At 41.3% G+C, this 12180-nt stretch overlaps 3 protein-coding genes across 9 annotated transcripts in view; 2 read left to right on the forward strand and 1 right to left on the reverse strand.

The window, feature by feature from the left end:
• rmc1 (regulator of MON1-CCZ1) overlaps nt 1-7734 on the forward strand; it is a 15494-nt gene extending 7760 nt beyond the window's left edge. The window contains exons 11-21 of the mRNA XM_062020799.1: nt 503-547; nt 616-669; nt 746-874; nt 952-1058; nt 1126-1245; nt 1300-1377; nt 1459-1563; nt 4228-4296; nt 4358-4445; nt 4524-4661; nt 4794-7734. Of these exons, the coding sequence (XP_061876783.1) occupies nt 503-547; nt 616-669; nt 746-874; nt 952-1058; nt 1126-1245; nt 1300-1377; nt 1459-1563; nt 4228-4296; nt 4358-4445; nt 4524-4661; nt 4794-4873 (1013 nt within the window). The 3' untranslated portion in view covers nt 4874-7734. The remainder of the gene's footprint in view (nt 1-502; nt 548-615; nt 670-745; nt 875-951; nt 1059-1125; nt 1246-1299; nt 1378-1458; nt 1564-4227; nt 4297-4357; nt 4446-4523; nt 4662-4793) is intronic.
• Nucleotides 7735-8343: 609 nt separating this feature from the next.
• nrn1a (neuritin 1a) overlaps nt 8344-12180 on the forward strand; it is an 83064-nt gene continuing 79227 nt past the window's right edge. For all 4 annotated transcript variants that reach the window (XM_062020801.1, XM_062020800.1, XM_062020802.1 and 1 more), the window contains exon 1: nt 8344-8416. The gene's annotated coding sequence lies outside the window, so the exon portion shown is untranslated. The remainder of the gene's footprint in view (nt 8417-12180) is intronic.
• Nucleotides 8938-12180, reverse strand: part of rreb1a (ras responsive element binding protein 1a) — a 36012-nt gene continuing 32769 nt past the window's right edge. For all 4 annotated transcript variants that reach the window (XM_062020794.1, XM_062020793.1, XM_062020797.1 and 1 more), the window contains 3 exons: nt 12037-12134; nt 11351-11957; nt 8938-11278 (listed from right to left, as the gene is read on the reverse strand). In XM_062020794.1, the coding sequence (XP_061876778.1) occupies nt 10803-11278; nt 11351-11957; nt 12037-12134 (1181 nt within the window). In that variant the 3' untranslated portion in view covers nt 8938-10802. The remainder of the gene's footprint in view (nt 11279-11350; nt 11958-12036; nt 12135-12180) is intronic.

Here is a 12180-nt window from a genome sequence, read left to right on the forward strand (position 1 = left end):
TTAACAAAAAAAGGTGAAATAACTGAAAACATGTTTTATATTCTAGTTTCTTCAAAATAGCCACCCTTTGCTCTGATTACTGCTTTGCACACTCTTGGCATTCTCTCGATGAGCTTCAAGAGGTAGTCACCTGGAATGGTTTTCACTTCACAGGTGTGCTTGAACCTCATCGAGAGAATGCCAAGAGTATTATTTTATGATGATTTGTTATATTACAACATTTGCATAAACTTACATTCAACTTAGATGAAAAAAAGCATAAAAATAGTTGAACATAGATTTTAAAAAGTGTGAAAAAATGTTGTAATGCGAAAGGAGAGAGGCTCCAAATAAAATCCGTGTCAGGTGTTGCTGTGTGTAGATTGTAAACATGACGTGTGGGATTTAAAAAGATGAACTTCTATGGCTTCTTTTTCCAAGAAGACTTGGTTTGGCTATTAAACCTGGCATGTTGGTTGTAAACATAAATATATATGGTAAAGTTGATTCCTATGCTTTGTAGGTCCGGCGGTGGCGCCCTCACAACCTCCTGTCCTGTGCCAGCTGTGTATCCTCAACATGTTTGCTCGCCTGGCTTTCTTTTTTTTGTCTCCTCGAGCTTAACCCTCACCCCAGATTCGTCCTCCTGGAGCGTTTTCCAGCCTGACATCATCATCAGCGCCAGCGAAGGTGCCCGATAAACACGCACGTTAGACGCTGATGCCGCTGGTGTGCGATTGAGTGCGTTGTGTCGCCCCCCCCTCAGGTTACTTGTGGTACCTTCACGTGATGCTGTCGCCTACCGTCAACCTGCTGAGTGACAAGGGCAAACTGATGGACTTCCTGTTGCGCCGCAGGGACTGCAAGATGGTCATCCTGTCCGTCTGCTCTCAGCGTACGGTTGTTGCCGCTTGGTTATCATGGAAACAGATTGGCGTAGGCTATCGAGCTAATGCTAATGTGTGTGGCCAGTTCTGGACGGTGAGCAGAAGGGGAGTCTTCCCGTGGTGGCGACCGTCTTTGACAAGCTCAATCGGGTGTACAAGGACTTCCTGGAGGCGGAGCAGAGCTACACTGTGGTGAGTGATGTCATCAGAGGGGCAGGCAAGTGGCGGCACGGTGTCGATTATTTGTCCTCACTCGCAGGCGATGGAGTCGGGTCCGGCGAGAGGCAGCGCCGCTCAGAAGCGCCCGATTAGAACTCAGGCAGTCATCGACCAGTCAGACATGTACACGCACGTCTTGTCTGCCTTTACGGAGAGGAAGGTAAGAATATCTTTGTAAAACGAAAAAAGTAGTGCCGCTAACGTCCGTCTGTAGGCCGCCGCCCACAAGTTCACCATCGCCGTGCTAATGGAGTACATCCGCTCGCTAAACCACTTCCAGATCACCGTGCAGGTAAGACGGCAGCAGAGTGACGCCTCGTCAAAGATCATCCCCCAAACAGCGTCTGACGTTCGTGTCTATTTGCTTTGTCAGCATTATTTGTATGAGCTGGTCATCAAGACGCTGGTCCAGCACAACCTCTTCTACATGTTGCATCAGTTCCTGCAGTATCACGTCCTCACCGACTCCAAACCTCTGGTAAGACACACACACACACACACACACACACACACACACACACACACGGTCCAAGACTAGTGGAAGACTTGACCGAGACCGGTTCAAGACTTGTACTGGACTGATCCAAGACTAAGTCATGACGAGCTGGAAGGGGCCCTATTATGCAAAACCAACATTTCTCACCTATTGGCACCTGCTGTTGTGTATTTGGGATCTGCATAAGTCCCGAAAAATTTAAACCAAACCGTGGAGGCATTGCGGGGATATTTATAAAACAATCTTCCGCCAGATGAGCTGTTTGGAATTTATACAACTTGTGACGTCACCGGTTGGGGAAAACGTCACCGGATTATCCATATATAGTATAAATATACCTGCCTTGCACGCGTCCGCCATTGTAGTCTCTATCCCATTCTTGCCAACCCTCCCGATTTTCCCGGGAGACTCCCGAATTTCAGTGCCCCTCCCGAAAATCTCCCGGGGCAACCATTCTCCCGAATTTCTCCCGATTTCCACCCGGACAACAATATTTTAAGGCATGCCTTAAAGGCACTGCCTTTAGTGTCGTCTCTCACCTGAAAAGGAGACTATTATATATGTCTCCGTTATCCATAGGTTTATCTATAACCCATAAAGTAGGCAGGCACGGAGCTATTTCTCAGCGTGTGTTTATTCCAGCCGGCACGTTAATACACTGGCACACAACATCCGGATTCCCATCATGCATTGCTTCAAAACTACGGCAAGTAGTAATGTCCAAAAACATAACAGAGACGAAGCAGAAGAACGAAGAAGAGACATGGCGCCGACGAGTAAGAAGAAGTACGCTTGCAAGTTCCAAAATGATTGGAAAAAATTAGGGATGTCCGATAATGGCGTTTTTGCCGATATCCAATATTCCGATATTGTCCAACTCTTAATTACCGATACCGATATCAACCGATACCGATATATGCAGTCGTGGAATTAACACATTATTATGCCTAATTTGGACAACCAGGTATGGTGAAGATAAGGTCCTTTTTTTTTTTAATTAATAAAATAAAATAAGATAAATAAATTAAAAACATTTTTTGAATAAAAAAGAAAGTAAAACAATATAAAAACAGTTACATAGAAACTAGTAATTAATGAAAATGAGTAAAATTAACTGTTAAAGGTTAGTACTATTAGTGGACCAGCAGCACGCACAATCATGTGTGCTTACGGACTGTATCCCTTGCAGACTGTATTGATATATATTGATATATAATGTAGGAACCAGAATATTAATAACAGAAAGAAACAACCCTTTTGTGTGAATGAGTGTAAATGGGGAAATAGGTTTTTTGGGTTGGTGCACCAATTGTAAGTGTATCTTATGTTTTTTATGTTGATTTAATAAAAAATAAAATAAAATACAAAAATAAATAAATAAATCCGATACCGATAAAAAAAAAAAAACATACCGATTGTACAGCCCTTACCTTTGGGCTGGTACCGAGGGTGACTGTGTTGACCAGTTTGACGCGTTTAAATGATAGAATGTCCAGTACTGTAGAACTGTGTTTGGATATGACAATCCGTTTATTCCAGCTATCTAAATTAAATCAAATGTAGGTTGTATAACATAAAGTATGCTGACCTTGAATGGCACATTATTACAGCATTGTCGCGACACAACACGATACCACATGACATGACATGACACGACACGGTCAAAAACTGTTTGTCCTCCAATCGCCCTGCCCATGCTCACACCTGAACCCAATTTATAGGCTACCATGGTAACCGCACCATAGCAACAGTCCCCTCCCATGTCAACACTTCCTGGTTCCTAACAGGAAGTGGGCGGAGCAATCTGCCGAAAAGGAAATTAAACATGCTGAACCCAACAATCAATTTAGAGAAAATAAAATAAAAAATATATAAACAAATAAGGAAATTTGGCTCCAACACCGATAATTTACGATATTACATTTTAAAGCATTTATCGGCCGATATTATCGAACATGTCTAGAAAAAATCATTTCAGTTCATCCAGGACAGCTGGAAGGGGAAGGGGTAGCTGCTTGCACATTTTGTAGATCAGACTTCTCCATTGAACACGGTGGCCGAACGGATATACTCATTCATGAACGGATTATTTATATATATAAAAAATACTTGAAAATATATACACCCCCCGCTGCTGAGAAAATGGAAGGATTTTAAGTGTGCCTTATAGTCCGAAAAATACAGTACTCCAATTATGATGTGATAAGAAACATTACGATTCACTCCAATGAAGATAATAACTGAGATGTGATATTTCACAACTCTGATGCTATTAGTTAAAGTTAAAGTACCAATGATTGTCACACACACACACTAGGTTTGGCGAAATGATTCTCTGCATTTGACCCATCACCCTTGATCACCCCCTGGGAGGTGAGGGGAGCAGTAAGCAGCAGCGGTGGCCACGCCCGGGAATCATTTTTTGGTGATTTAACCCCCAATTCCAACCCTTGATGCTGAGTGCCAAGCAGGGAGGTAACGGGTCCCATTTTTATAGTCTTTGGTATGACTCGGCCGGGGTTTGAACTCACGACCTACCGATCTCAGGGCGGACACTCTAACCCAGGCCACTGAGTAGGTGGCCTAGTGGTTAGCTAGCTAGCTGTTAGCATGAGACATATTTCAACATATTGTTGTCAACTTCAGGCCTGCTTGCTCCTGTCTCTGGAGAGCACGTACCCCCCCGCCCACCAGCTGTCACTGGACATGTTGAAGGTAATGGAGGTGACATCTCGCCATCTTTGTCCAATGAAATAACGCGCGTGTTGTGTCACAGCGCCTGTCGACGGCCAACGACGAGATCGTGGAGGTTCTGCTGTCCAAGCAGCAGGTTCTGGCCGCGCTCAGATTCATCCGCAGCGTCGGTACGCAACTCTGCCCTATGGGCTCTCGCTAGCGGCTTTTCCCCAGGAAGCTAACCAGTGTTGTTCGACATGGCGCAGGCGCTCACGACAATATGTCCGCCCGCAAGTTTCTGGATGCCGCTCGTCAGACCGGGGACGACATGTTGTTCTACACCGTCTTCAGGTCCTTCCAGCAGAGGAATCAGCGGCTTAGGGGAAGCCCCGCCTTTAACACAGGTGAGCACGCATGACACACGCTAGCGTGCATCCTTGTCAATATCCTTAATGTGTGTGTGTGTGTGTGTGTGTGTGTGTGTGTGTGTGTGTGTGTGTGTGTGTGTGTGTGTGTGTGTGTGTGTGTGTGTGTAGGAGAGCACTGCGAGGAACATGTGCTTCACTTCACTCAGCTGTTTGGCGAACAGGCGCAAATGAAGGCCTCCACCATCTGACTTCTTATACCAGGGGAGTCTTTTTTTTCATGGAAGCCCGCTTCTGCTACTCAAAAATAAAATGATACCCCAAAGCTAAGTCATAATTATGAGATGAAGTCGAAATTATGAGACAAGAAAGGCGAAATTATGAGATGAAAAGTCATAATTATGAGATAAAAATGATAATACATAGGACTTTTTAGCTCATAATGACGACTTTCTTATAAATAAGAGTCATGTTTATGAGATAAGAAAGTCAAAATTATGAGATAAAAAGTTGTAATTATGAGAAAAAAATGATAATTCTTATGACTTTTTATAGATAAGAGAACAAAGTCACAAGTTTGAGATAAATCAAAATTATGAAATAAGAAAGTAGAAATTATGAGAAAAGGTGAAATTATGAGATGAAAATTATAATACTTATCACTTTTCATCTCATAATTATGATTTATCTTATAATTATGACTTTTTTATTTCATAATTTCAACTATCTCATAATTTCAAATTTATCTCATAATTTCGACTTTTTATTTAATACAACTTTTTATTTCATGAGACTTTTTTATAAATTAGAGATAAAAAGTCGAAATCATGAAATAATTATGAGATGAAGTCATAATTATGAGACAAAGTTGAGATTATGAGAGTCATAATTATGAGATACAAATTAGAATACTTATAACTTTTTATCTCATAATTATGACTTTTTTTGTAATGTTTATCTCATAAATACGACTTTTTATAAATAAGAAATAAAAAGTTGTAATTATGAGATAAACATTAGAACACTTATGACTTTTTATCTCATAATTTTGACTATTATAATTTTTATCTCATTATGACTTTTAATCTCTTACTATTTATAAAAAGTCATAATTATGAGATAAAAATTATAATACCTGTGACTTTTTGTCTCATAGTTTCGACTTTTAATAAGAGTCATAAGTATTAGATAAAAAGTCAAATTTATGATATAAGAAAGTCAAAATTATGAGATTAAAAAATGCTAATTATGAGATAAAAATTATAGTACTTATGACTTTTTATAAATAATAGATACAAAGTCATAATTATGAGATAACAAGTTGAAAGTATGACCTAAGAAAGTCGAAATAATGAGATAGAAAGTCCTAATTGAGATTAATTGAAATGATGAAATAAGAAAGTCTAAATTATTAGATAAAGACCCATAAGTATAATTTTTCATCTTATGAATAAGATTTTTTTTATCTTATAATTGGGACTTTTTCCTTATGAGTTTGACTTTTTCTAAATAAGAGATAAAAAGTCTTAATTATTAAATAAAAAGTCGAAATTATGAGGAAAAGTCAAAATCATGATATAGAAAGTCCTAATTGAGATAAATCAAAATTATGAAATAAAGTCGAAATTATTAGATAAAAAATCGAAATTATGAGATAAAAACCCATAAGTATAACTTTTCATTTTATGAGATTTTTTTAATTTTATAATTGGGACTTTTTCCTCATAATTTTGACTTTTTCTAATTAAGAGATAAAAAGTCATAATAATTAAATAAAAAGCTGAAATTATGCAATAAAAAATGTCAAAATTATGAAACAAAAACACATGATTATCTTAGGGACGGTGTGGCGAAGTTGGTAGAGTGGCCGTGCCAGCAATCGGAGGGTTGCTGGTTACTGGGGTTCAATCCCCACCTTCTACCATCCTAGTCACGTCTGTTGTGTCCTTGGGCAAGACACTTCACCCTTGCTCCTGATGGCTGCTGGTTAGCGGCTTGCATGGCAGCTCCCGCCATCAGTGTGTGAATGTGTGTGTGAATGGGTGAATGTGGAAATACTGTCAAAGCGCTTTGAGTACCTTGAAGGTAGAAAAGCGCTATACAAGTATAACCCATTTATCATTTATAATTTTTTTAATCTTATAACTAGGACTTTTCCCCTCATAATTTCGACTTTTTATGAATAAGAGTTTTAAAAAAAAGTCATAAGTACAAGATAAAAAGTCCTAATTATGAGAAAGTAGAAAATGATTAAATAAATTTGAAATGAGGTCATTGTCGAAATTATGAAATAAAGTCAAAATTATGTGATAAAAAGTACAAATTACAAGTTAAAAAGTCATAATTATGAAATAAGTCGAAATGATATAAAAAAAAGTTGAAATTATAAAATTAAAAACTCGTAGTTATGATAAAAAGTCAAAATGATAAGTTAAAAGGTCATAATTATGAGTTAAAAGTCAAAATTATGAAATAAAAAGCCCTAATTATACGTTAAGTCATATTTATGAGATAAAAAGTCGTATTTATCGACTTGTCCAGGGTGTACCCTACCTTCCGCCCGAGTGCAGCTGGGATAGGCTCCAGCCCCCCTGCGACCCCGATAGGGACAAGCTGTAGAAAATGGATGAAAAGTCCTAATTATGGGATGAAAAATGTAATTATGTCTTTTCATACCATAATTTTGACTGATCTCATAAATAGGACTTTTTTTTAATCTCACAATTATGACTTACCAGTGGGGTATTTTTATTTTTTTTAGTGGCTGAAGCGGGCTGCCATACTTTTTAGCGAGGGCCATATACAGAAAATGTAAATTATTTTTTTTAAGGAAGACATTTTGGACAATTGTACACTTCGAGTCTGACCAGATGCACTCCAAAACCTTCGCTTCCTGTAACTGCCCAAACTATTTTGTCCAGACATGGTGCACGGTTATTGAGGCTCCATCACGTGTCAATAACGTTTAGAAAACTATGTCACACAAGCAGGAAGTGGAATCGACTTCTTGTTACGCGGACGCCGGGAGACAGGAAGGACGGCGAATTTGACTCATCATCTTTATTTTCTTTGCATCTTATTTGTCTGAAATAACACAACATATTTGTGTCTTCATGCTGTGTGACCTTTTGTGTGTGTGTGTGTGTTCACAGTCAAGTGCTTGTGTAGTGATTGACAGAACATGAAATGAAATCGTTAACAGTTTGCAGCTCAGGAAAACTAAACAACTTTGTTAGAAAGTGTCAACAACCCTGAGAGCAAAATCATACTTTATTTATTAGACGTGTGTATGGAACGAAATCAACAACCTTTTTGAACACGTTTGATTAACATGCAAAACTATTCTAAAAGTCACCCAGAAGAGAACAAAAAATAATTTCACAGTTTTTAAACATTTTAAAGTTGATGAAGAAAAAGAAGCAACAAAAATGGACTTTAATGGATTTAATTAAAGCTTTTTTTTTTTTTTTTCCTCTTTTGGATTCTTATTGCTCGTTTGCAGCCCGGCCAGCTGCGCGTGCTCGCGACACAGTGACGTCATCACGCCAACCATCAACGTGAGATTTTTTTTTTTTTTTTTGTCTTTTTCAAACATGGCTTCTCGTCGTCAGGTGGCGCACGCACACACACCTGGGCTCCAAATAAATACATTTCCATATAAAAAAAACAATCAACGCGGAAGTCCAGGATTCACACAGAAGTTCATACGTCATGTTGAAAAGGGGCGGGGCTCACGGCTTTAACTAAGCCAAATTAAGCGAGCTCGCTAGGGAAAAAGGACAGTCCCTTGACTGGTGAGCATTACAGTTAACTCGTTCCTTGTCCTTTAACTTGACAAAAGCCAACATTTTATTTAAACTTTAAACAATTTGATGAACAGAACCGGAATTTACTTCAAATGACAAAAGCAGCGACTCCTGCCGTTTGCGCGGGAACACTAGCGAGGTGTTGTTAGCCTGATGCTAATTATTAGCACTCGCAAATCTCCATAGTACTAGATTTGTGTTTGAAATAACTTAAAGAATCCACTCAACACTTTGTCACTGAAAACAAAACTAAATGAGATGATAAGAAGCCCCCCCATACAGATAAGTCAAAGTGCTGCAGGATGAATTCTGATTGTGACATGTTTGGACAAAATGGCTACCATAGTAGCCGTGTTAGTACACGCATTAGTACTAGTATGTAAGTACTAGCAGTAGTACTAGTATGTAAGTACTAGCAGTAGTACTAGAATTTAAGAACTAGCAGTAGTACTAGTATGTAAGTACTAGTAGTAGTACTAGTAGTAGTACTATTATGTAAGTACTAGCAGTATTACTAGTACTTAAATACTAGTAGTACTAGTACTTACATACTAGTACTACTGCTAGTATTTAAATACTAGCAATAGTACTACTGCTAGTATTTAAATACTAGCAGTAGTACTAGTATGTAAGTACTAGCAGTAGTACTAGTACTTAAATACTAGCAGTAGTATTAGTATGTAAGTAATAGCAGTAGTACTAGTACAACTACTAGCAGTAGTACTAGTATGTAAGTACTAGCAGTAGTACTAGTACTTAAATACTAGCAGTAGTACTAGTATGTAAGTACTAGTACAAATACTAGCAGTAGTACTAGTATGTATTAGCAGTAGTACTAGTACAAATACTAGCAGTAGTACTAGTATGTAAGTACTAGCAGTAGTACTAGTATTTAAATACTAGCAGTAGTACTAGTATTTAACGTTAAAGTACCACTGATAGTCACACACACACACTAGGTGCTGTGAATTACCCTCTGCATTTGACCCATCCCCTTGTTCCACCTCCTGGGGGGTGAGGGGAGCAGTGAGCAGCAGCGGTGGCCGCGCTCGGGAACCATTTTGGTGATAAGTACTAGCAGTAGTAGAGTTTAGTGTCCAGTCAGACCAATTCAGTTAGTTTATTGTTATTAATGTTATTGCTGAGGTTTTTTTTTTAATTCTATTTTGAGGTTGGTTGATGTGAAAAACATAAAAAAAGACCACCGCCCCCAAGCAAAAAAAAAAAAAAGCAAATGTGGCTGCTATGAATCCAGTGACACAACATAGTGTTGTACTTTCATCCCAGCTATCTTTCTTTCCTCAACTTGATTGTCTCTGACGCCATTTTTTATCAAACAAAACACGTTAGTATTTAATGTATTAACGTTCTTTGAGCTCGCATGAAAGAAGAAATTAATCGGGGGGGGGAAAGCGTGTTAAATTGGGTCAAAATGTCACGTGCTAATACTTACAGCAGGCCAGCGTAGCCTGTGGTTAGCTAGAAGCTATTCAACGTGTTAGCTTGTTAGCTGGTCTGGTCCACTCGCCAAAAGTGTGCTTTTACCCCATGACTTCATAACTGAGCTAAGGCTAATAACGTCATGACTGAACTGATATGTTAGCCCTTGATAGACACAGGCTAATAGCTGTAGCTAAGTAGTTTCAGCCCTTAAGAAGCTGAGGTGATGCTAAGCCAAAAGCTAATCGCTATTTCTTGTGCGTTAAGGCTAATTGCACAAAGCAGGCTAGCAGGGACCGACTGACAAGCTAGCTGTGCTTAGCTGCGAGCTCAGCGGCCGAGCTAACACTTAGCCATGCTGGCTCGCGGGAAGACATGATTGACGTGTTGAGGTAAATTGGACCCGGGTCAGTGCGAGCGAGGCCGAGGCACCAGAAGAAAGCCGACAAGAATACGCACATGCGCACGCACGCACACATTTAACTAAATTTGATTTGTTCACTTACACACACACACACACACACATATATATATATATATGTATGTATGTGTATATATATATTTATATATATTTAGAAAATAAACCCAGAAAAATTCCCTCCCGACACCAAAAAGTCACCCAAAAACTGAGAAAAGTCCCCCCGTGCAACGTTGTGCACGTTGGAATAAACTGAGAAGTTCGCTAAAGTGTGAGCCTCCGCTCCGCCTCACACAAGCAGAGAGGTGGCGGCAAATCTGTCCGCCATCTTTTCCAGTTACAAAATGCGTCTCTTTGCGCATGCACGTGCCGTGAGACACACAGCCGTCGGCCATCTTGATCTTCCAAAACAAAAACAGTTAAAAAGCTATAAAAAGGACGTCATCATCATCCTCCTCAGTGATGAAGATGGACGAGTAGTAAGGCACTTCAAGGCTTCTCAAAGGTTCGGCATACTCAGTCCACACCCACCAATGGGGGCTCCCCATTGGGCAGCATCTGATCCATGGGGGATGGGACACGAATCTCCAGCAGGTCCTGGATGATGGCCTCAGCAGGGGCAGAGCCCGAGGCTGGGGGCGGGTCTTTGGAAGGGTCTTCAGCAGCCACATCACTCCTCTCATTGTCGGCGGCATCCTGGGGGTTTGCACATCGTCCAGCCGCCTCCTCAGAAGCAGCGGACAGGGCCTCGACTGGTTCAGGATCAGATCCTCCCTCCAGTTCGGCAGCGTCCACCTCCTCTAAGTCCTTGGCGCTCTCGCTCTCGTTCTCCGAGGGCGGGCAGGTGGAGGTGGGCGTGGCGGCGCAGGAGTCGCCGTCCTCACTGGCACCGTCTGCATCGCGGCTCTTGGAGTGGATACGCTGGTGGCGGACCAGGCTGTGCTTGAGTGTGAAGGTGCGATCGCACGTCTGACAGCGATACGGCCGCTCGCCTGCGCGACAACGAGCGGGGGGAGTCAGCTGACGTCAAGAGAAGGAAGCGATAGCGAGTGGGTGGGGCCTACCTGTGTGTGACCTCATGTGTCGGGTCAGGTCCTGCAGAGACCAGAAGCGTTTGGCGCACACGTTGCAGATCTTCTTGCGTTTGTCCACGCGACCTCCCGACGCATCTCCACCCTCTCTGCTCTTTGGCTCCTCCTCGTCGCTGCGTTCCTCCTTTTCCTTGTCCTCGTCCTCCGACTCGCTGCTCTCGCCTGCTTCGCTCCCACCGCCGCCGTCATCAGGCTCCACCTCCTTCTTAGGCCCCTCATCTTTCTCCTCTTCTGGTTCTTTGGCGACATCACTCTCTGCCTCCTCTTTCTGCGGCGACATCGCCTTTGCCGGTGTCTCCTCGTTCAGGTGCGCCCTCTCGTGGCGAGCGAGGGTGGTGGCGTAGCGGAAACTCTTCTTGCACACGCGACACACGTGCTTGTACTCAGGCTGAGGCTTGGCGGCGGGGGTGGTGCAAGCCGAGGAAGCGTTGACGCTGCTGGTCTTGTCCTTATCTGTCACCTCCTGTGGACTCTCTGTGGAAGGGGCGGAGCTAGACAGCTTGAAATCGATGAGCTTCCTGCCGAAGTTGAGGTCCAAACTTTTGTTGCTGTGACAGTCGTCATCGTCAGCGTTCTCCATCTAATGATAGATGAATATAAATTGATTTAGTCATAAATTAACAAATAAAGATAACATGTATAAGAAAGTGACTTATTACTTTGGCACTGGGAGCTAGTTTAGTTTCTGTCTCCGCTGCCCCCTGTTGATCTGGCTGTTTAGGAGATTGTGGTTCTACTTGCTGAGCAGGACTGGACCCTGGTAACGCACATTCATAATGACATCAACTAATGAGTGTGTTCTT

The sequence above is a fragment of the Entelurus aequoreus genome, linkage group LG15, assembly GCF_033978785.1.
Source record: "Entelurus aequoreus isolate RoL-2023_Sb linkage group LG15, RoL_Eaeq_v1.1, whole genome shotgun sequence".
NCBI lineage: Eukaryota > Metazoa > Chordata > Actinopteri > Syngnathiformes > Syngnathidae > Entelurus > Entelurus aequoreus.